The sequence below is a fragment of the Neurospora tetrasperma genome (genome assembly GCF_000213175.1).
Source record: "Neurospora tetrasperma FGSC 2508 unplaced genomic scaffold NEUTE1scaffold_5, whole genome shotgun sequence".
Lineage (NCBI taxonomy): Eukaryota > Fungi > Ascomycota > Sordariomycetes > Sordariales > Sordariaceae > Neurospora > Neurospora tetrasperma.
This window is the reverse complement of record NW_009799103.1, coordinates 2421347-2444921: the sequence shown is the minus strand read 5'-3', so window position 1 is coordinate 2444921 and position 23575 is coordinate 2421347. Positions and strand designations below refer to the sequence as shown.

Sequence of the window (23575 nt, the reverse complement as noted above, 5' to 3'; positions counted from 1 at the left end):
CAAGTGCCGTTGCCTGCCGTCTTTCCCGGCCAATACGTACCGTAGTCAAAACCCTTCAAGAGCGAGTTTGAGGACAACTGAACCCCAACATGTCCACGTTTGCCATCAGAAAACGAAACGAAATGCGATGAACTGGAGGCAGGCCCAATGCCCGTAACGCACAAATCATTGCGTTGCTGCCACTCGTCAATTTTATCTGGAATAGGGCTTAGCGTCCGTCAAACCCCAGGCCCTGCCTGCATTTCACTGTAACTTGCACTTTGTGATTTCCTATGTTCAAACAACGGACACAACTACAAGCGCTGAAGATCATGGCATCCTGCAGTGTAGCCTCACTTGGCGGCTGTGATTGATGGCATACACACAGTACTTTTGACAGACACCTCCAGACATCGACTTATCATGCAGGTGCCGGGCCCCGGGGAAAGTGTTGCCCTATGTGTAGTCTACACTACACAGCTTGATTCCATGGCAGTGGAGACAATGGATGATACTGACAGTGAGAGGACAACGACTAAATGAATTGCAGCATGACCGTAGAATTGACAGGCAAGGATTTGACTTCATCCGGCCCCAGATCTCGCTCCAGACCCATTCCAAAGTCCGACTGCCGATACACAAGCCTTTCATACTATACCTACGACCTAGGCACACCCTTTCAAGTCAATCGGATGCTACTGTAAGACATGGTCATGTATGTCACTGCACCGTGCACTACATGTATAGTCGCACACCTCACACTCACATTAGAAGAAAAAAAAAACCCCCCCCCAAGCCAGACCGACGCGCTGGATAAGAGGCCGCGGTTTTCACCTTGATCGCTACAACTCTCGCTTGTTTTCACCTTCCCGGGCAAAGCATACCTAGACATCCCTCTCCCCATGCTGCATTCTGGTTTCACTAGTGTAATACTCATGCATCTCGCCAGAAAAACAAGGACCGCTACTTATACGGCAAGTACAGGCCTACGGAACCACTGCAGTCCCCGCCCCGCCCCTGCTGCCTGCCGCCACCACCACCACCGAAATGTCTCCGGGGTCGGTCCATGCCTCCATCACTGGCCCCCCCCCCCTCTCTTCCAAATCCTCAAGTCTCAAGCAGCGGTAGATCTAAGCAGGCTCCTATTCCTGCTCTTTTGTGTCTTTGGTCTCCTCGTCCTTGACAGACTCGGACGTCTTCTCATCTTGCTTCTGATCCTGCTGCTGCTGCTTCTTCTTCTTTTGCCCAACCGTCGTGATGCCAGCAGCTTGGTTGTATAGCTCCGTCATGTTGTACTTCTTCAGCTCATCCCAATCACCATCCACAACACTCAACCCACAGACCGTCTGTGGTTGCCCCGTAAAAAAAAAAGTCAGTATTAGCAAGCGGATTCTCCACCATTAAAAGGTACAGTACTTCGAGAGTGAAGTGAAGCAGTGCGCGCGAGGTGTTTGTGGGTCAAGGGGAGGGAATCCCCCAAGACTATAGGCTGTCTTACCTGAAAGATGTCCACCAAAATGACCTTGTCCGGGTTGGTCAAATCAACCCTGTGACGCTCATCGTTGATAAGACCGGCAATGGTGTTGATGACCACGTCGCGCTTCAGGTTACTGTGGTTACGAATGGTGGGCCGGATGGCGTAGGTGTAGGGCTTGTACTCCCTCTTCTTGTTGTCGCCCTCCTTGTTTGTCTCTGCCTCCGCACCATCTCCTTCTGTCTTCTCGCTCTTTTTCCCGCTCAAGTCAAAGTGCTCCTCCAAGACCTGCCTAGCCGTTTCGGCCAGGCCCTGCTCCGTCGCCTTGCCCATGACGCTCATGGGCGTCAACCGGTTCAGATAGCGGCACTTGATCTTCCTAATGTCGGTGCACTCCTTGGTGTCGACGACGATCCTCTTGACGAACTCGACCGGCTCGATGGGGTCCTTTGTACGCACAAACAGGAGACAGTCAATGTTGAGCTTCATGGCCTTGAGCAGGGCCCTGTCTTCCTCTTGCTTTTGCACATCGGCCGTCTTGTTCTCCTTAATTGCGCCGAGTTCCTTGGCGATGGCGGCCTCAATATCTAGGTCCGCATCGTCGTCATCTCCCACTTTGGCTTCTTTGCTGGCGGGCTTGATGCCGTACATGGTTTCAATGTACTCTTCAAAGAGGTTGATGACTTCCCGCGCAGCCTTGTTCTCCTGGTGGCGTGCGCAGGTCACCCAGATGCCGCGGTCGCCGATCTGAGGGATGGAATTGCGCTCGAGCGCGAGCTTATTCGCTTGGTTAGGTGTTGTCCATTTGCCGGCGTTGCCAGTCTGTTCGATTTGGGTGTTAGTCACCACGCAAGCTGACTTGTACAGGAAAAGGAGGAGGGGGGGAGAATTGCAGACGTGATAAGTTGCTCAGGCCTTTGGCCACGTCCCTGACAACTCCAATAACCAAGTTGAATGGGCGAAAGCATTCATGAGACAACTTGTCAAAGCACCTCAACCGCATGAGAGTCTGAGGATATTTAACTGTGTAATATTTGTGATGCATGTTCAACCAACCCGGAAACAGCTTGAAGAGCATACTTTCTCATCCAAGCTTTCCAAATAGATTCATGGCCAGCGGATCATCCCGGAGCGAATACCTTCTTCTTCTTCTGTTTCTGGCCTCCATCACCGCCGGGGGCGTTCTTTCTCTTGCCCTTGTCGCCTCCCATGTTGACTTCAGAATTCTCCTCTGGTGGGATTTTGATGGTGAGTTCGATAGATCTGGAACTAGCGCTCTCTCTACGGTGGACATTAGTCTTCGATATACAAGAGAGAGTGGGCTGTATCTGCTTTGTACGCTGACGAGGACTGCAATGGCATTTCTGACAAGCACTGGAGATACATGAGAATATTCTGATGGAAATACCTGTTATTATGAGTATAACACTAAATGACACGGGCGATCGGTGGTCGCATGTGGAAGAGGTACGTCGCGGCGCGTGTTCTCATCAAAGTTACGATTGAATGAAAGTGAAAAGAATATTTTGTAAGGACGTTTTTTTTTACCCGTACATACATCCCTGTCAGGTCACGTGGGTCCTTAAACAGCCCCTTTTGTTTTGTCCTCGCACATCAACACTCGCAAGAAGTCCAGTCTTCGATATCAGAGATATGCAAGATATCTCTGGCTATATGAGAATCCTTATGTGGTAGGGGTTTGCCGTTATTCCATTATATTGGATCTATATCCGTGGACTCTCCCGGGGCGAATGTAAAACCATCGCCTCCACATCACAGGCCCCAAATTCCCGGGAAAATCCGTCCAAGTCCTCTCATTCAAACAGTAAGCCACTTTCTTGCAACAACCATGACCTTCTCCTCCTCTTCACGTCTCTCCTCGCTGTTGGCGTCATTGTTCCCTATTCGCTCAGACTTATTCGTGGTCTCATCGTATCGTCCCCCCTTCCCTGCTACACCAGTCGCTTTTGCCAGCAGTTCTTTCTTCTTCAGTTCCATAAACTCCATTTGCATCCTCTCTCTTTCCTGTATCGGATTGAGCGAGTATCCCGGCTGGATCGGTGGTGAATTCCTCGCCAAGGAGATAAGAGATTGAAAATCTTGGACATTGGGGTATGGTTGGGCCATAAGACCGTCGCGGCGGATGAGCATTGACGGGATGCGTACTTGTAGCTGGGATGGGGTGAGAGCGGATCAGTACGAATGTCGGGTTTTTCATGGGCGTATAAAAAGCAAGCGGGGATGATAGCATCAAATAAACCAAGAACCCGAGACTCCAGACTCACCTGCGCCAGAATATTGGCATACCGGATCCCCAGCTCCTGACCGATATACCTCAGTCTCCCCCTCACCCACGTCCTCTGATCCTCCGTCAAATAATCCTGCCCCATGACACATGCCAACGGCCACGTTAAAAAGTACCCAGACAGTCCTTTTATCCCATCATCGTCCTCGCCACATCCAAATCCAGACAACTGTTCCTCTTTTTGTTCATCGTCCTCGCCATCCTCCTCCTCCCCCTCCTCCTCATCATCATCATGATCATGATCATTCCAATTTCGATTACTACGATCCTGACCCTTCCCCTGACCCTGCTGCCTCCTCTTCTTCGTCCGATAATGCCATCCTAAATGATACGGCACGCTCGCTAGCACATCGCCAATAACCTCAGCACACACCGTGGCACTATGCGCGTACTCGGGGGTGGTCCGGTAGTCAACGGGACTACACGCCCATGCCGCGCAGCGAACTGTGATGCTAGCGAGAATCAGCCGCGTGACGCGCGCCATATTCCATACCGAGGCGATCCAAACGTCATTGTACACGTCCACGCGGCCCGGGAATACCTCGGCGTGGGCGTAGTCGGTGTTGGCGACGTAGTTTTGCCAGCACAGGGTGCGGTAGTGCCAGTGCGGCGGAAGGCAGGCCATCCAGTCGACGATGGCGCGGTCGAGGTCTTGGGAGCGCCGCATTAAGGAGAGTATTTGGGCGGTTCGTTGTTCGTAGGTGGAAGAAGGTGAGGATTGTGCTGAGGATGAGCGAGGAGAGGAGGGAGAGGAAGGGGAGGTACCGGCGGCGCTCGCGGCAATCCCGTGCGTCATCATGCGAGTTACTTCGGCGCGGAGCTCACTGGTTTGGAGGTTAAGACGGCAGCAGTGGGCGGCATAGGAGTCGTTGACTGCGTTGTCGAGCCACCAGTCGACGCCCATTATCGGGGGGCAACCGGAAGTCAAAGCGTGGATGATCTATAGACGTCGTTAGTACACTCTTGTGTGATGATCCGTCTGCAAACTTGTTGTCCTTGCCTGCTGTGTTCGCACGGCGATGAACAGCTGTAACCCGGTCTGAGTAGCGAGCTGTTTCTTTCCTCGGGCCTTGACAAGTTGAATGGCCCCTTCAATATGAGAACCCCACGCAAACTCGCCCATTTTCTTTGCCGTAATGTTCTCGTACATACCCAAAAGTAACACCGTCGCCAATACCGAATCAGATGTGCACTTGACTCGATCCACCAATGCGGCCTGAGTGGCTCTCAAGGCCTTTGCATACTCTCCATGTGCGCTCGCAACAAAGTCGATCCCGTCGCTCTTGACTCTGTTTCCCAGCGAAGCCAGTGCACAAGCATTAAAAGCAAACTGGAGATGGGGTGCCGATGACATCGTCTCGGTTTTCATGAGTGGGATCAGATAGTCCATGAACCCTCTCGTTGTTCCCTGGCGGGGAATGAGCACAAAGTTGGATACAAAGTGACATGATGCCTGCGTCTCGGTGGGGATTTGAATGGCCGGTATGACCGCAAGCTCGAAAGGTGACCTGACTGCCTTCCGCGCCGTAGATGTGAGAGAAAAGTGCCGCTTCCTGTCGACGCTAGATGATGACGATGATGCTCCTGGACTTGAATATGACCTTGGGGCGCCTGATCCTGAGCTGGAGCCATCACTCCCTGCTGACATCTTTTGCTTTCCCTTCTTGTTGGCTCTCTGGACCCTTCGTTCTGTTGCTTTGGTAACATTACGGAAGACTAGGTCGAAGTCATCCTTGTACCCGGGACATTGTTTCCTTGCTCTGAGACACTGATTACATGTTGGTTTGGTTTCATCGCACTGGATAACGCACGAACAGCAAGTGATTGTGCCGCGGAGTCAGCTATTGCTGTAGTCAAGTTCATCGCATACATCCCGGCTTACCTTGATTCTTCGTGTGCGACACACTTGACAACCATTGGAGGGCTTTCCAAGATATACCATGGTCACAAGATTCGTGGGAGCAGGCTCTTCGCTAATGAGGCCTGGAGGATGGAGAGCCGGAAGGAGCAATAGGGCGCTGCTTCGTGTGGGCAACAGTCCGAATATAGTGCGGCTGGGTGCCGGATCAGGCGGTGGGTGGGTAAGCGTTTGATAGAATGACGACACTCGCTATGGTTGGTGATTGTTGAAAGGTCTAGGTGGTCGATGATCCTTTGGCCCTTAAAACAGATAACGTAAGTGAGAATTACGCTCTTCGAGACCTCAAGATTTCCAGCAAGGCTATCTTTTGTATCTCTGAGGGGCTAGTAGTAGGTAATCTGACTCACTACATGAGACAGTGATGAACGCCAGGAGAGATGACAAGGACAAGGGATAACTATAACTTCAACGTTGCTGCCACCTTATCTGCTCTAGGTGTGTATTAGCCGCTTTACTTTCGAGGGGAGACGGAGATAGATATGGCGACAATTTGAGCATGCACAACATGGACAGACAAATATCCGAGGGGTGGAAAATAGTATCGTGCCGTTTATGTATTCAAAAGATGTTGATCGGAAAGGTCTAATTCCCCCTTCTGCTTCAGGGTTGAGTGTCATTCGTAAATTCCACGCCACAACGCCAAGTCTGGCTTGACCTCAGAACCGGGTTGGTCCGCAACACAACGGCGCTCGATGCCACCTGAATGCTGAAGAAACTGTTTACTCTTACCTTATCAAGAACTGAGATTTGTTGAAACTGCGTAAACAGTCTCGTTTGAGCGTAGTTTGATGCCTGGATGGTATCACAGGCGTAAACTCTCAGACTACCAAGACCATCATCTTACCGTCATTGTTCCGACAAGGGTTGTGCGGGTGATAGGTTAGCTGGTTGGCATTAGCTCTTCAGGGGTTGGTAGCACGATCTCCATGGTCTAGCCCAGTCTTGCCCGTTTGGAATCACGCTGCAGGTCGCCCCTATTTGTTCCATTAGTAAACGTAGTATAGTGTAGTACAATCCAAGCCCTGGTTTATTTATTTGTTACTTTGGTACACAAAAAACCAGCGCTCATCAGACTTGGTAAGCGGCCGAAATTCTCGCGGATAGATGCTGTAAATTAGTATCTTGACGTTCTGATGGGGACGGAGAGGTGCTTCTGTAACGTTGAGAGCCCGAATCATTGTCGAAACATAGATTGTGAACGAGTTGTTCTCTTCCTAAAACCAATGAGGTCTCTAGATTGGCCTGTTTTGCCCCGTCACAACAACCAAACTAACAAAGAACCCAGCATTGTAGTGTACCGTTCCCCGGAATGTCGGAAGTATTCCGACATGTTCCTGCGTGATACATGTAAAGGAAGTTGTGTGCCAAAAGACCGGCAACACTGATTCCATGACATTGTGTTGGACATCAAGGGGTCAGGTTTTCATCGAGCTAAGTTGAACGGGCACCCTAAAACTAACATCAATCCACTACATTCTAAGTCAACCAACGGAGGCCTCGTTTGCCGAACCCACGGTCGCTTTTGTTTCTCTATATACCAAAAAATTTTTCAGGTACGCCGACGTCTAAGGGTCAAATCCCGACTGGAAGTTTACATCAAGGGAACGGCAGTCGGCCATGCCAATAATCAACCGTGCTATCGCCGTAGCTCTGGTCTCCGCTGTTAGCTTTCATCAAACTGCCCTTCAACCCATTCTCTTCCCAAGCTTTATTTTTCGCTTTACAGGCAAACTCCTAGATCAAGCCTTAGCCGAGGTTTCGAGTTCGCGACTGTCATTACCCCCAGATAAGGGAGTGACGTATTATCGAGTTCAAAGCAGAGAACAGCGGCATCGGCAGGCGAATGTGTTGCGTCCGACTCGCATCGTGGCAACTTCCTGCGCCACACGGTAGGATCCATCGATCTCACGGTGCGTATGAAGATTCAAAGTTATTGCGAAGCAGCCAAGAACCTCCAGAGCCCCCTGGGGAGCATATAGGAGATCCTAATCCTAGAGCTTTTGTGTGCCATTGCTACCTGAATACAACTGTGTAGCGCTGAAAGCCCGAAGTCGATAGGAGCAAATGTAACAAGCCGCTGACACTCTGTACTCTTGCAGGTCTAAACATCGCTCAATGACCTTCGTCGAACATACCGGCGACTCCTTCTAGATCAGGAGTCGCTTGCCTCTTGCCAGTTCCTTGTTCAGTACCAGTCACGGTAGTATCGACGCCCTGCTGAGGTGTCATGAATTTCTGGGCCATCTTGCTCCTCTTAGGAGCCTTCTTGACAAGATCTTCTCTAGGGTCCTTGAGCTTGCCCATCTCACTAATGCTCACACTCTTGACATTTCTCAACAAATCGAGCACAACAGCGCGTTGTTGGCGCGAATGTGTCCCGGGGCGTCGCAGGAAAGTAAGCGTCCTATCCACTTCCTGTTCCTTAATCCCGGGCAGTGAGCAGAGAATTTGGCGGGGCGCGGAGTTACCTCCCGAGAAATCATCGCCGACGCAATAGTGAGAAAGGATCGTTGCGATCAGTGTCGCAAGGTCCTTCTGGGTGTCAACGAAATAAGGATCGTTCATCGAGGAGATCGCGGCTCGCATCACGTCGGTGCCGAGGAACTGGTGAATTTCCGCTTTGGTAGCATCGGGAATAGGGTAGTTCTCATCAGGTAGCAATGGATGAGAGGGTTCCTTTTGCTCTCTAGGCTGACCCGTCTGGATCTGGAACTCCGGTACGATAGATCGGAAAACGCGCAGGACGACGCCACAGCACCTGGTATCACGCATGTGAATCGCGTGGCAAAGGAATAGTAGGAGAGGGCCGGCGATTGACGTTTGCATGAGACAGAATCTCCGAAGTGATGGATGCCGAGATTCCGGAGTGGTGCCGTTGGGAGAGGCCGGAAGGTTGCTAGGTGGTCCTAAGTAGGGTCAGTAAAACGTCAAGGACGTACCAGTGGTGATATGAAAACTTACCGGTCCTTGCCGGGTCAAGGAATTCAGCCACCATGATGGCTGCGGTATATGTCAGTTGCCTGAGTATGCTTTCCGCCTTCATCTCCTCCGTTAGTTCCTCATTATCTGCGACCTGCACGGTTTGCTTTTGGCCCAGCTTCTCCCATTCGCTGCTGATCTTGGCATCCATCTGCTGGAAGCACGCGGCTAGGATGGGAGGTAGGAAATGATCCCTTAGCTCCACAGGACAGTGATCAACGAGATACCTCACCAAGTTCAGCAGATTAATAAGCTGATGAGATGAGAGGCTGAACGAATCGGCGAACAAGGCGTTTGCCAAAGGTCCAGGAAGTTCCGTGAACCCATAAAACTGCACATCAAGTCGGCTCATGCAGTAGATAACGGCGTAGCATGCCTCGCGGACAAAGCGCACAGTTCCACGAATGGTGGAGGCAAGCCCTTCTAGCGTGTTCTTCTTGTCCAGGACTCGCGCATAGAAGTCGTCTTTGCTGCCTTCCGAAATACCGGCTTGCCAAAAGCGGTCAGTCAGGAGACGGCTGACAACAGGACGCATCTCTTCTGGGAGCAAAGACCAGTTTTTCGGATCATGGCACGCATGTGCGTAGCTCAAAAACTTGAGCAGTTCTGGTAAAATGGTCGGGAACCCGTCCTGCCACAGGGCGCAGGATGCTTGATAAGCAGGAGAATTTTTTTCCAGTTTCTCGACAGAGTAGGTCAAAAATGACTTAGTTGAACGTAACGGAAGGAACTGAAGGTATGTCAGCAACTACAAAGCAAGTAGGAAGCCACGGTTCCCAGGGAAACATACCGTTTGTCTCTGTTCAAGTTCGGCTTGAAGCGCCAACCCTTCGGCATCAAGTTCCACCGCACCCCAATCACCAACTTGGTGAACACGGCGCTGTGCAATGTAGTTTTGCGCCTTGTCTAGACCGATGAGCTGGCAGAATCCCTCGAATGAGCTGAGTGATTGTCGCAACGGGGCTTCCTTCCACTGGTTTTTGACCGGCTCGACGAACTCAGAAAGACGTCTGATCCGCGTTTCTTGGTCTATGCGAGTTGCTCGGTGGCTATGGGTTTTCCACTTAGTAAGGTTTGAACATGGTGAACTGTAGCTTTGGGTGGCAAGCCATCCTCGGAAGTTCATGAGGGGCTAATCGAGGAGTCTTACATGATGATAAAGAGGAAACTGCGATACGCAATCTGGCGCTTCTCATCGAGAGTTCCAGAGGCGATCATCTCCTTGACCTTAACCTCAAGTTGGTCGTAGACGTCCTAGACAAACACATGATAAGTTAAGTGGGAGGCTAATGAACATGACAAATGACAGGCTAGCACCACTTACCAGTAAATGATCAGGCATCTTGGAGGCGAGCCTTTGCAATTCGACCATGCTTTCAGTTTGGAGATCCCTGATGGCATCATTGAAGGTCTTGTGCTCAGGCTGCAATGCAGGCCATGTCATAAGAATATGCTCGAGCACCCTCAGCATGAAGTTGGCTTTGGTGTCAAGAGCCGTAGTGGAGAAGGCGACAAGCAGCTGGAGGATACGTTTACGGATCAGAGGGTCCTAAAAGTTTGTCAGTCTTTCGTCTTCATTGCCAACTACTCAACCAACACGTAGATGACGGCATACCTCAATATTCATTTCCAACAGCCTACTACACCACTGCTCGAGATGTGTTTCGATACTCGAAATTTCCTGGTCCTGGTGCAACTTGTCAGCTATTCATCATGAGTAGTACAGCGCAGTAAGATGATCTTACTCCTCCAGGGAGTTCTCCTTGTCTTGCCCTCCACTTAACGTAGCCTTTGAGGGCTGCCTCAATGACCGTGGCATGGGCGTCAACTCTCAAAACGGGCATGGAGTTTTTGAGGTAGGTTGCCGCTAAGTTCCGCATTAGTCATCGGTCCCGTGTGTTTTACGGCTTGTGCAACTTACGATTTAGGGGTGGCTGTCCCTCATATAGAGTTTGCAAAGCATTCTCTGCCTGGCTCAAGATGTACTGGAAAGCATCCGTGAGCCTCAGCTGGATGATGCTTTCGATAATAGAACAACTGTATCGCCTATAGTTACCCAGGAAAGCATGTCTCTCCGGGATGGTATCGGTATCCTCCATGAGAAGAACAAACGTAGGATCTTCCGTATCTTCAGGAAGGCTCTCATAGCGCAACAGTCGAGAGCTACAGACGTCCAGCAGGGGAAGAACCATGTCAGTTTTCCCTATAGCGGGACCTAGCGAGCGGTGGTTAAGAAGGCGCGTCCAGGTCACAAGGACGGGAATGGAAACAACGAGGCTCTGACTTTGCACCACTGCTATTAGAAGCTTCAGGAAGTCCTGAATGTCAACCTGGGGAGGTATGGAAGCGTACTTCCGGTCAAGGTAGTTTCCAACACACGAGATCATCTGTGATTGTCAGTAATAGACCTAGGGAAACAATGCGGGCGGGTTTCCCCAGCGGTGTAAATGTAGCAACTTGCCTCGGAGAATTTCTTGGCAAACTGGTACTTGTCGTCGTCAATGTCCTCAGCGTCCACTGTCGACCATTCAAAAAGTCGTCTGCAGAGGTCAACCGACTCGGGGCTGTACATGGGAACAACCAGATCGACGAACTCTTCGCTGCTGAATGCTGACCGAGAATAGAGAGAATGCAACGCCTCCAAAGCAGCCTGTTTCAAGAGATAAGAGTCAACAGCTGGAACTCGAGCAGATATCAAGAGCAATCGCACAAATGGAAAAGTGGTTGGACAAAGAGGGAAGGCAAGATTACCCTTTGCACGGTCACGTTTGAGTTGGCAAGGCCATTGCATATAACAGGACGGCAACCGGTAGCATGAATGGCTTTTGGTATTGCCCAAGGCATCACGGAGTTGAGAACGGCCAAAGCTTTGACGACACAGGCCCGGACGTCCTCATTACTGTCGAGGTTCTCGTTCAAACAGTCTCGGACGAGTTCTGTTACTCTACTGATCCATCCGTCGTCACCGAATCGCACCTGGGGTTCGTGTTGACGGGTTGGGAAGGCTTCGCTGAGCACTGCAGAAGGGGTGAAGATCTCAACGCACCCCTTGCTCAGCGCCCCCTCTCTATGAGCAACGATGGCGTCTTCTCCGTTGAAAATCTCCTCGGACAAGATTTCGAGAATCAGGAGCACGAACTCCTTGTGCACGGATGAGCCCGGAACCTGCCATAGGCGGTTCAGCAACACGTCCATATCCATCCACTCCGCAACCCAGCAGCGCTTAGCTATCTCGACCCAGAGCTGGGCCATCTTTGTTCTGAGAAAGGGCGGATCTGATTTTGCGACACCCTGTGCCAGTTGCAAGATCCAACCGCGGAGAAACTCGCGTTGGTTGGTGTCATATTCGGACCATTTGTGCTTGACCGCATATTCGAGAAGAGACAGGCCGTAGTGGCGAACGACGGGTTCTTGAGAGCCTCCGGAAGCAAGGCTGAAACCGTGCGAGGGCGCGTCACCGCGGGTCTTGACTTCTTCCAGAAATGCCTGAGCTTCCTGTCGGGCCTGGTTGGGAGAGTAGGGGCTGTGGACAATGTTGAGCGCTTCGTGAATCCTCGCGATGACGGGATCGGCGCCGGCACCGGCGGCCCCGTTGGTGTCCATGTCGCAAACAGGAAGAGTCAGTGGCTAGAGGAATACTCGAAGGTGGAAGTAGATGTATCTTGAGGACGCAGAGGTCGGGATGATCGAGCCTGTTTGTAGCGATACGGACCGCGGCGGAATTCGAGACCGAGAGGGTGTAGAAGATGTGTGCTCAAAAAGAGGCGATCGTGGACATAGGATTGCTGTACCGGGTCACGCTCGATTAGACTGGGGAACCGTGGAAGACTATGTAGGTACAGTGTAGATGCACCGTAGGGTGTGTTGTGTTTACCTCAACGGCAGCGAGATCGCCCAAGGTAATGTTTGGCGGGAACCGACGTGATGGTACAGACGATCAAGCTGGAGGGAAGCAGAGCTAGGCTAAGTGGTGAGCCTGATGGTATGACTTAGTCTACACCGCAACCGTTAGTGGGTAGCCTGGTGCCTTGAGTAATATGTGAGCGAATGAAGCAAGCCAGCCAACGTTAGAGGCTGGAATAAGATATTGGAGGACAGGTAGAAGGTAGGTAAGCAAAGGCGCGTCGAGGAGTCTCGCCTCGCCGGTGATCTATACAGGAAGAGAAGGTTAGGTAAGTACCTCCAAGAGGCACAAGGTGGTGACGGGAAATTGGAGTTGTGAGCCTGGCGGGATGTTTTGGGGCCCGGGCAGCATGCACGAAATTCCACAGGCCGGGGAAATGACGGAATTAGTTCACTTGGGTTGGAAGTCCACCGTGACTTGCTGCGTGTTATGGAACGTTGTCCATCCACGGAGGCTTGACCGCCGGGGCCACAGGTAGGTCCACTAGGTTAGGTATGTACACAGGCGACCAGGAGCCCGGTCCCTACAACTCCCCTATATTTTACAGTGGCAGAGGCAGTGCCGTTTCGCGCAAGGTAGTCTAGACGGGAGGTATGTAGGGGTGGCGCTATAGGTACCTGTAACAGCACGAGTACCCGAGGCAGGCGCGATGGGGCCGCGTTTCGTACCTACCTAGTTAGAGGTACCTCTACCTAGGTAACCTTACAGACACCTAAACTAACCTCCTACCTGTACCTAGAGGTACCTAAAGTACCTACCTAGTGCTTGCCCAAGCCGCACTAGTGCAAGTCAAACTCCACTGAAGTAAGGTACAGTTGTACACCATATACCTCTGGAAATTAGTGTAGTGTACAATAGGGTAGGTGGGCAGACACGCTTCAGGCTGGGATCGGAGCGGGCTGCGGATCCATCGCCGCAGGAACTTCATCGATCCAAAACTCCACAGCACACCCACATCACCAGGAGGGGCACCTAGGTAGGTAGGTAGGTACCTCAGGACCTCAGGTTGGCTTCCATAGGTAAACAACGAGGGATGGAAAAAAGAAGGCGGTCAGCTTATCGCTCGTTATCGGGAGGCATGTAGGTACCTACTGTACTATGTACATGATGCCTCCCGTCCCTCACAGTGTGCTTGTACAGAATTACCTATGCATGCACCCCACTGACGGAATGAACTGTTCGCTTGAAAATAGCTGCGTCACGACGAACACTTGAACGCTGTTTCGTTCTTCCGCGGTCGGGACATGTTCCTGAAACCCCCCGACGTGCTTTCGGCCTTCGAATCCTTCTGGTTGACTTTACTGTCGACACTATCTATGTAGACATGTCGTATCCTCACCCTGGCCAGGATAGTCTAGGCACATTGTTCGCCTTTGTTCTTCAAGCCCCAAGCTCAAGCTTCCAAAGACACAACAGCTTGTCATAAAAACTCGTCGATACGACCGCGAGGGTTCCCTCCGCGCTCAGCTGACAATCACTGCCATAGTTCATGCTCTTGTGCTCCTCAAACCTCCCAGTCACTAGGAACTCATACTCCCCAGCGCCGCTATTGGAGAGCTCGACAACCCGCGTACCCGCATGCATACACGACACCAGCATCGTCAAGCGCCAGCCCTGCCCATCCAAGAGGCCCATCTCTTTCTTGACAATCTTCAACCTCCATACGCCTCCTCCGAGGTTACTTTCTGCTAGCTCGACAGCCCGCCCAAAGCCGTAGGCCGGGATAGAAAAGAGCCGGATGTGATCATCGTAGCTTCCCGTGACAACGAGCTCAGACTCGCCGTCCTTCAGCCCCAGGGGCAGTATCGCCGTCACTCCAGCACCATGGTCTCGCACGTTGACAGGCGGACGGAGCGCCTCGATAGTATAGGGGCTTTCCGATTCATCGTCCTCCATCGCATGCGCGCTCCGGGTGCGCTTGCATACTTGGTAGCGCAACGCCGAGTCGTCACCTCCTGATAACAGCAGAAACGAGTCGTTTTCTTCCTCTTCAGGGGGGCTGAGAGACGGGGAGATGGATACATACCAAGCCTCGAGGGTGTGAGTGAGGATCGGCTCAGGGTGCATCACCCAGTCGCTGCCATCAAGGTCTCTCCCGAGGTAGATTAGGTGTACATAGCCGGCAGTTGTGGTTACGGCAACCATATCCGGCTTCGTAGGATGCCAGCTGAAGTGGGTGAAGATGACCTCGTCCTTGTCACCTAGCCAGTCCTCCGCCGTTTTGCACATACTTGCCATGTCCATGGTCTTGAGATGCTTCAGGGGTTCTGTTTCCCCAAGACTTAACCGGAACAGAGCCAGAGTAGCCGTGCTGGAGACGGCGGCGCACATGTCTTGCTTGCCTGGTGCTGGGCTGAAATGAAGGTCGAGGATGGCCGATGGCTGCATCAGCGTCTGGACGTGGACTCTGATGGCTTGTCAGTTTCCGTTGGTGTGCTCTTTGCTTGCTTGACAGTGGCTAGACTTACAGCTGGTCAGCCACGAGCTGAAATGTAAGAATGCTGCCATTGCGGTTTTGTGGCCCCTCCTTCTCTCCTGTCACCGCAGCCTCGTCTTTGTCGATGTTCTCGTCCTGCGCCTCCACCTCCTTCGCTTCAGCAGTTTGCGCAGCAGCGGGCCCTTCGTATCCCTCCAGGTTGTACGTTCCGATCAGAAAGTATGACGGCGCAGACGGGCAAAATTCGATGCAACTGGGCGGAAGATCAAGCTGCATTGACTGAAGGGAGGAGACTGGCTCCGGCCACTTTTCACTGGAATCACCCATTTTCTCAGTGAAGCCACAATGCCATGCCGACTTCAGATCAGCAGGCACGATTTGGCGCGTAAGAAGATGATCGCAGAAGCTAGGCCGTATAATGAGGGGGAAAAATGATGAGGATAAAATAGTTGTGACTACGGTCTCTGTGCAGGAGACTATTGGTCGGTTGGTCGTGACGTGATTATTGAGGTAGTGCGTGCTAATTGTTTTGATTGTTCGGCTCTTTTCTCATGTTTTTGTCGTCTTTTTCTATCTTGGGGGTTGTTTGAAAATGATTGAGAAACCCACACTCGCACTGCAGCAGCAACCACCCCCACATTTCCATCATCCTATTATTGTTGTTGTTGTCCGCTCCCGACAACATCCAGCTTATGGAAAAAGTTGTCGTGTTATAATTGTACACACCAATATAATCAAGCCAAATGATACGTTCCCTACTCCGCCCATCTCCGAATCCGAGCCACGCTTCTAGTGCGGCTCGGTGTCTGTTTGCTGGTGCATCATCCCATACCTCAACGGCACACGAACGCCTCAGAAGAGGCTTCCACAACTCGCCGGCTTGGCGTAACCAGTCGCAAAGATCACCGTCCAGCAAGACAGTAATCAGATGCGATAAATATGATAAAGTCATGCGGAACGGTTACGCAGTGTCCTCGATTGAAAGTCAATGACCCCCACCTCCTTGCTGTCAATGTAATGACCATGAATCCATGAGTCTGCTAACACCAGTACAGAAAAACATCAAAACAAAACAGTCTCTCAGCCAGTGACTGGTTTAGAAACATACGACGTAGACGACTGGTGGGAGAAGTGGCACCCCATCGCACGAGCAGAGACCAAGCCACCTTGCATATTCCGCAAGGATGCGCAGGGCCGTTCCCTCTACAACCCTTACACCGGTAGTCTGGTTTCCTGGCAGATTCGCGAGACCGTTGAAGGTTTCCTAGCACGCACTAAAAACGTTGAGAAAGGCTTCATCCGGGTCGCCAACCCTTATGCGCCGCCACGCTGGAAGCCGGCCTGGGAGACCTACAGCAAGGCCGGCGAGGAGCGACTGAGGATGTTTACCGATTTCATCAAGTTCTATGGCTACGGCAACGAGGCCGACGGGAAGCGGGATCTGGGCAACATAATAACGGAGCGGGCGGAGGTTATGAGGAACCTAACCCGTCTGGCCGACGCTTGCAAACTAAAGGCCGGTAAGTGGTTACTATACATACCGCCTGACCGGGTGGAGGAGGTCTGGAGGAAGATCGCCACGGCCACGGTGAAAAACGAGCTGGGGTCGGAAGCGTGCATGAGGCGCGGTGGCATGAAAAGTAGGCCACAATTGGAAGGCGAGCTGGTGAAGGTCTACTCCAGAGACTTCCGAGACAAGGCGGAGGCTGCGAGACTGCTGGAGAAGCTTGAGAAGCTCGGGGCCCTCGATCCGAATAAAGAGTATTATTACAAGTCTGGTTCGTTCCGCTACATGACATCTTATCCCCAACATCATTTGCGGACTACTACGTAGGAGAGGGACTGACCAAAAAATCACACCACGTAGATGCCTTGTCGCATCTAAATCTTTATGCCCATAATCAATGGGGTCTGAAAACTTCACTGGTGAGTATTCGATATCCATGGAATGGTGTTACATGCCTTCTTCCGGGGCATTCTGTCTAATCTTGTTGTGCTTTGTTGCTATAGCGGAAGTACTAACAGAACTGTTGTGCTCACAGTACACCTCGACTGAGTGCTGGGAGCTACTAGAAGCTATGAAAAGAGAACAGGATATGCCGGTATAATAGGTAGCTCTTAAAGTACCTGTTGGACTGATGACTGGAGAGGCAACGATAACTGGAGGTATCAAGGCTGAACAAGCGTTATTGAGCGAGACAACAGTGTCAAGGGGCCTAACTCTTCGATGGCAGTGGACATGAATATCTGACAATCTGATGGGCAGTGCATGATGCATTTCTTTGTTGCACGTTCAGGTGCTTGAGAATAGCTACCAAGGTAACATAATAGCCCATCCAGAAGCAGACTCGAGCGTAGATTCGACAAGCACCCAATTACCCTCGGGACCAGTGGCATGCTTCTTCGAGTCATCCAGCCTGATCATAGCACTGCTTGTCTGCTCTCTCACATATTGGCACTCTTTGCCCATTGCATCTCTTTCTTGTCTCCTTTCTCGTTGGGCTTTACATCCACCCCACTAAACACCCCAGCTACCCATTCCTCAGCGACATTCTAAGCCGCCTTTCTGAATGTTCCCTTCTTTCTCTTTTTGTTCGCGTTCTCCTCCTCCACGCCCAACTCCCACGCCTTTACAAACCAGCTTTGCGTCTGGTCCAGGTAGGTTTCGTCGCTGACGTCCTTGACACTTAGGCGCAGACCGCCGTCTTTGGAAAAAGCAAGGTTCTTGCGTTCCATGCGCTGGGCCGTGTAGTCGCGGAACTGGAGGGCTGAGAGGTAAACTTGATAGACAACGAAACTGATGCCGGCCACTACGACTAATGTGAGTATGAGGGGAAGGATCTGGCTGGTTTTCGTTAGCCTCTGTTGTTTGGTTTTATTGCTGGACGTTGTCTTGACGGCGGAACCCGCGCAAACGCGAAGCGAGACATGGTGTCATACCTCCAGGCAGATGAAGGTGCCATTTTCGGACTCCTGCGATTTTTAAAGTTGCGGCGTGAGTTTGATTTAGGGCGAGTGTTGTCGAGTTCTACGAAGGCAAATTAAGGGAATATCCCGGCAAACTGGGTGTCGTTCGCTACTGCATATACTTCGCTTTTGGGTGTTTCTCGTCGAACACAGAGTAGTGGGGCACGTGGTGTGAGTGTGTAGTTGCCAAGTCTGACTTATCCGTGGTGGCTGGGGGTCCCAAGATCCTGAGGTCTCGCTCGGAGGAAGGAGGGAAGATATCTCGATATGTTGATGATCCGAGTAGAGTGTTACCAAGCTGATAGTAGGTAGGCTGCGAGTAAGATGTAATGTTTTGACATAGGCAGAGTCAGAGCAGTGGTACTCGGTGAAGAGGTATCCGTGGCACAGGAGCTAGGTGGGATGAAGGTGACGAAGTGGTGAGTGAGAAGCACAGAAAGGGTTCGGGTCACAAATTATACTGGATCATAGATATAGTATCAGCCCCTGAGAGTGCAACCACCCCCAAGTGTAAAACCCCCCCGAAGTGCAAATAATCCGTCATGGCCGCCGGAATTATCTCCGCATACAACTCCTGCCAACTGCGAAGACTGACCCCGGATTTGCACTTGCAGGGGTCAAACCTTGGTAGTAGCAAAGGACACATACCCGACCGGGCACTGGGCTTTGAAGTGAGTCATGCCGCTTGTTGGAGTGTTCGGGCATCTCCTATGTAGTGGCACGGAGGGAGCTTTGGAGGCAGTGCAAACGGTAAAAAGTACATCGGATGCGGATGCAATCACCATATATCTCGTCAGGAAGGAACATACTTCTCCCGGATATCCACTGTGCCAATAATGCCGAGATTCACTGGATTGCGATGTTCATACTGTGTATGTGCCCGTCTCGCTCGTTAGGTTCCTCCATCCCTATAGAAATGTTCGGCACGTTGCTGGGCGCCTTGAGTGGGTGACCGGTGATGTTTGGGGACGTGCGACTTGGTTGAAGTCTTGGTTTCCTCCAAACGCCGTACGTGCCTAATGTCCCGCTGAAGCTCCCTCGAGGTCCCCAGCCGTCCGTCATAAGCTCAACCTCGCGTTGGTGAAATTTGTCTGTCTCCAGCTACAGATACGCAAGAACAAACAACAAATGAAAGTGTGCGAATTTGAGAACCCTCTTGGTTGGTACTTGTCCAAGGGGCTAGGTAAAACACATAATGGCCTCCATCGGAACTTGGGGTGTAGGGAATGCATTGGTGTATGAAGTTGTCAGAGGTAGTTTGATTAGGTCGGTATAAGTGTACTACTACTATACGCAGTAGAGGCCTGAACATCACGTGCTGCATACAAGTGGAGATGATAGTATGTAAGTTACCAGTTTCTTGACCTTACGACTACCGTAACATTCCGTTCTGTGGGGCAGTGGTGTACCTCGAGCTCTATGTGTTTATCGTACAGCGCATTGTCCAACACCTTCAATCCCGCTGTCACTCTTCAAAGCCCAGGTGCGGCAATACTTGATAGGTACGAACCATTACCCTGGCTGCCTAGCCCCAGCCTGCCCGTGTGGACACTCCCGCTGGTACCTACTCCGCCCAAAGCGAGGCAGCTAAGGCCAGTCTGGCTTCCTAGGTAGAGGTAGTACCTAGCTCCTGTCCTCCTGATTGATAAGTCTGATAGGTGGAGAGGCAGCCCCTCGCCGCCCGGCGCCTGATGCTGTTGTCGTAAGTCGAGAGCTGTCAACTTCCACTCCCAAGCGCGCCCCAAAAGCTCCCCATCACCAACTCCACCGTCCGCCGCTTCGCAACACCCACGACTTGTCCCCTGACTCCTTTCGCCGTTCCTCTCGCGTGCCACAAGCGTCATCGATATATCCACCAACAGGTCCCGGCCATTAATCTCTCCCGCCTCGTCAGAGACCCAAGCAGCGGGCGACAAACACCATGGCGGCTCCTCCTCCCAACGATGGCTACGGCCAGTATCCCCCTCAGCAGTACGGCGAGCAACCCCAATACCCTGTCGATCCCGCCCAACAAGCATATGGTAGCCCGGCCTCTCCTCCGCCCGCGGCCGCCTCCCAGCACGGCGCCGAGCATGGCAAGAAGAAGAAGAGAGCATACGCCGCCCAGGCCTTCGAGGTTGCCACAGGAGGCAATGCCGTAGTAGGCGGACAGCCAGCAGCAGCACAATACGGGATCCCTCAGCCAGCAGCACCGGGATTTGGTGGATATCCGGCGCAAGATGCCCAACAAGTGGCGTACGGCGCTCCGACAACACCGTACGGCGCGCCTCAGCCTGCCGTACCCGGAGTCGGAGGCTATCAGGCCCCTGATCCCTACTACTCCCAAGGTGTTCCTCCGGCCGCCGTTGGCCCTGCCCCCGGAGGTGTTGCCGGTATTACCGCCGGCATCCAGTCTATGGGCTTCGGAGGACAGCCGCAGCAGCCGCAGCAACTTCCTGCCCAGACGAGGGGTCATGTGAACCAGCTTTATCCCACCGATCTACTCAACCAGCCCTTTAATGTTGCCGAACTCGAGCTGCCGCCTCCCCCTATTATTCTTCCCCCTAATGTAAGCTCTCTGGCTTCTCGACTTGTGTTACGTGCACACTGCTTACTTTTTGCTGCTAGTCTAGCGTTACCCCTTCCCCAGATGCCAACTGCGCGCCAAAGTATGTGCGATCGACCTTAAATGCCGTACCCACCACCCACTCGCTGCTCAAGAAAAGCAAGTTGCCCTTTGCGCTCGTTATTCAGCCATATGCAGCTCTTCATGATTTGGACGATCCGGTTCCAGTTGTGCAAGACCAAGTGATCTCGCGCTGCCGAAGATGTCGATCCTACATCAACCCATTCGTGACCTTCCTTGACCACGGTCACAGATGGCGTTGCAACATGTGCAACCTAACCAACGATGTTCCCCAGGCCTTTGATTGGGATGCGGCGGCCCAGAAGAGCGTGGATAGATGGCAAAGACATGAGCTTAACCATGCGGTGGTTGAGTTCGTTGCGCCGCAGGAGTATATGGTCAGGCCTCCCCAGCCTCTGGTCTATCTTTTCTTGTTTGATGTCAGCTACGCGGCTGTCTCCACAGGTCTCTTGGCCACCAGTGCAAGGACAATTCTGGATAGCCTCGACAGGATACCGAATGCCGATCGCCGCACCCGTCTTGGATTCATCGCCGTGGACTCAAGCCTGCATTATTTCTCAGTCCCGAGAGATACGGAGGAAAATGGCGAGACGAGCATGCTTGTGGTCAGCGATCTGGATGAGCCATTCCTCCCAGTTCCGGGCGAGTTGCTGGTCCCCCTCACCGAGTGCCGCCAAAACATCGAAAGCTTCCTCAACAAGCTGCCCGAGATGTTTGCGAACAACCAGAGCAATGGAAATTGCATGGGGTCAGCTCTCAGGGCAGGTCATAAGCTTATTGCCCCTCTCGGCGGCAAGATCGTGGTGCTGAGCTCATCTCTGCCTAACGTGGGTTACGGAAAGCTCGAGATGAGGGAAGACAAGAAACTTCTCGGCACGTCCAAGGAAAGCGGGTTGCTGCAAACCGCCAATTCGTTTTACAAGAGCTTTGCCGTGGAATGCTCCAAGAACCAAGTGTCTATCGACATGTTCCTCTTCTCTTCCCAGTATCAGGATGTGGCCTCCTTGAGCAACCTCCCGCGGTACACTGGTGGTCAAACATGGTTCTACCCAGGATGGAACGCCGCTAGGGCCGAAGACGCCGTCAAGTTTGCGTCCGAATTCAGTGACTACCTGTCGTCTGAAATTGGCCTCGAGGCCGTCCTCCGTGTTCGCGCTACTACTGGACTGCGAATGAGCACATTCTACGGCAACTTCTTTAACAGAAGTTCCGACTTGTGCGCTTTCCCGGCTTTCCCCCGTGATCAGTGCTATGTCGTCGAGGTTGCTATTGATGAGAACCTTACCAAGAATTTCGTTTGCTTGCAGACAGCGGTACTACATACAACCTGCAATGGTGAGCGTCGCATTCGCGTCATGACTCTGGCTTTGCCGACTACCACCAATCTTGCCGATGTGTACGCCTCGGCCGATCAGTGCGCTATCGCTACCTACTTCAGCCACAAGGTGGTTGAAAAGGCCCTTGGAAACTCCCTGGATGCGGCAAGGGATCTCCCTCAGCAGAAGCTCACCGAACTTCTGCAGACCTTTAGGAAGGAGCTGGGCGGAGGCAGTATGGGTGGCGGCCTTCAGTTCCCGTCCAACCTCCGTGGCCTCCCTGCCCTTTGCCTGGGCTTGACCAAGCATGTTGGTTTGAGGAAGTCGGCCCTTATTCCTTCGGATATTCGCTCTGCTGCCCTCTGCCAGCTCTCTACCCTTCCTTTGCCACTACTTATGCAGTACATCTATCCCAGGCTATACTCACTGCACGACATGCCTGACAATGCCGGTATTCCTGACCCGGAGACGAGCCAGATTGTTCTCCCACCACCCATGAACCTCTCCTCGGAGCGGTTCGTTCCATTCGGCTTGTACCTTATCGACGACGGCCAAACGCAATTCCTCTGGGTTGGTCGTGACGCTGTGCCTCAGCTCATCCTCGATGTTTTCGGGGTGCAGGAACGCACTCAGGTCGCTGTTGGAAAGGGTACTCTGCCAGAGTTGGACAATGACTTTAACGAGCGTGTGAGAAACGTGATTGCCAAGAGCAGAGACCACAAGAGCAAGGGCGTTGGCAGCATCACATTGCCCCATCTGTACATTGTCAGGGAGGATGGTGAACCAAGCCTTAAGCTGTGGGCTCAGACTCTCTTGGTGGAAGACCGGGCGGATCAGGGGATGAGCTTCCAACAGTGGATGGGAATGTTGAGGGAGAAGGTGAGTAGCTAAAGCTTGGTTGGCATTGTTCTTGTTGCTGCTGCTCGTCTGTTTCACTGCCAATGGTTGGAAAGCGGATCTGGGGCGCTAACAGACTTGCAAACAGGTTGTGCAGTAATCGCATTCACACCATCCTAGCGGGCGAAAATGGGTCCTTGATAGTTATGTGTGACGACAAGTGAAGGATGGCGATGGCAGGATTCGGTTAATCAATGCTTATCTTGAGGCCTTTGAGCGAGTGTAAAGAAAAGAGAGACAAGGGTGCAAGTGGCGGAGAGACGCAGAAGCGGACTCGCATAAGACACTGTAATATTTTAAGAATGGTTTTTTTTATACAATGTATCCGGAATAAATCCCATCGTGGCCGGTGAACGAGCGACCTTCCCTTAGACTGGACCATCTCAAACACGGGGAGAATCCCAGGATGGTTTGCTGAGGCTTGCAAACTACATATGTCAAGCGAAAGTCTCATTGTATCATCCATTGTTTCAAAAAGGACAATTCACCAGTGGTTTGACACGCCTCTTAGTGCCTCCTCCACAGCTTGTTGCGCATACGATTTGGAGTACTTGAACTCCCATACAGGCGCTAACGCATATCGGATGGTTGTATAGTGTAGCGGTTATCACTCCGGATTCTGAGTTGAGTCTCAACCCATCAGAACATTCCGGCAACCCCGGTTCGATTCCGGGTACGACCTCTTTTTTGAGGGTTTTCTTCTAATCTCTCAGTGACATTTTTGTGATCTGTCGAGGCTTGGTTCATTGTCGAAGGTTTTTTTTTTTTTT

The 23575-nt window shown here is 52.1% G+C and overlaps 8 protein-coding genes across 8 annotated transcripts; 2 read left to right on the top strand and 6 right to left on the bottom strand.

Annotated features, from left to right (window-relative positions):
• Positions 1-1121: 1121 nt before the first annotated feature.
• NEUTE1DRAFT_139830 (uncharacterized protein) lies at positions 1122-2664 on the bottom strand (the record flags this gene model as incomplete). Its single annotated transcript, XM_009855086.1, has 3 exons — positions 1122-1325; positions 1478-2275; positions 2593-2664. 3 exons carry the CDS (start codon positions 2662-2664, stop codon positions 1122-1124), a joined length of 1074 nt encoding a protein of 357 aa, XP_009853388.1.
• Positions 2665-3234: 570 nt separating this feature from the next.
• On the bottom strand, positions 3235-5675 carry NEUTE1DRAFT_123961 (uncharacterized protein; the record flags this gene model as incomplete). The annotated part of the gene is made up of 5 exons (XM_009855085.1): positions 3235-3625; positions 3739-4578; positions 4718-4785; positions 4911-5518; positions 5641-5675. 5 exons carry the CDS (start codon positions 5673-5675, stop codon positions 3272-3274), a joined length of 1905 nt encoding a protein of 634 aa, XP_009853387.1.
• A 1724-nt stretch (positions 5676-7399) lies between these two features.
• Positions 7400-7579, bottom strand: NEUTE1DRAFT_102986 (uncharacterized protein; the record flags this gene model as incomplete). The annotated part of the gene is made up of 1 exon (XM_009855084.1): positions 7400-7579. One exon carries the CDS (start codon positions 7577-7579, stop codon positions 7400-7402), a length of 180 nt encoding a protein of 59 aa, XP_009853386.1.
• Positions 7580-7590: 11 nt separating this feature from the next.
• On the bottom strand, positions 7591-12261 carry NEUTE1DRAFT_123959 (uncharacterized protein; the record flags this gene model as incomplete). Its single annotated transcript, XM_009855083.1, has 11 exons — positions 7591-7696; positions 7815-8585; positions 8641-9388; positions 9449-9707; positions 9809-9912; positions 9983-10207; positions 10274-10345; positions 10404-10525; positions 10580-10873; positions 11116-11308; positions 11635-12261. 11 exons carry the CDS (start codon positions 12259-12261, stop codon positions 7671-7673), a joined length of 3441 nt encoding a protein of 1146 aa, XP_009853385.1.
• A 1576-nt stretch (positions 12262-13837) lies between these two features.
• Positions 13838-15326, bottom strand: NEUTE1DRAFT_67323 (uncharacterized protein; the record flags this gene model as incomplete). The annotated part of the gene is made up of 2 exons (XM_009855082.1): positions 13838-14969; positions 15031-15326. The coding sequence occupies 2 exons, from the start codon at positions 15324-15326 to the stop codon at positions 13943-13945; spliced, it is 1323 nt and encodes a 440-aa protein (XP_009853384.1).
• Positions 15327-15949: 623 nt separating this feature from the next.
• Positions 15950-17055, top strand: NEUTE1DRAFT_102983 (uncharacterized protein; the record flags this gene model as incomplete). Its single annotated transcript, XM_009855081.1, has 3 exons — positions 15950-15983; positions 16055-16777; positions 17042-17055. The coding sequence occupies 3 exons, from the start codon at positions 15950-15952 to the stop codon at positions 17053-17055; spliced, it is 771 nt and encodes a 256-aa protein (XP_009853383.1).
• Positions 17056-17097: 42 nt separating this feature from the next.
• On the bottom strand, positions 17098-18003 carry NEUTE1DRAFT_86003 (uncharacterized protein; the record flags this gene model as incomplete). The annotated part of the gene is made up of 2 exons (XM_009855080.1): positions 17098-17844; positions 17940-18003. 2 exons carry the CDS (start codon positions 17960-17962, stop codon positions 17553-17555), a joined length of 315 nt encoding a protein of 104 aa, XP_009853382.1.
• A 1884-nt stretch (positions 18004-19887) lies between these two features.
• On the top strand, positions 19888-22799 carry NEUTE1DRAFT_46802 (uncharacterized protein; the record flags this gene model as incomplete). Its single annotated transcript, XM_009854448.1, has 2 exons — positions 19888-20514; positions 20574-22799. The coding sequence occupies 2 exons, from the start codon at positions 19888-19890 to the stop codon at positions 22797-22799; spliced, it is 2853 nt and encodes a 950-aa protein (XP_009852750.1).
• Between the last annotated feature and the right edge of the window lie 776 nt (positions 22800-23575).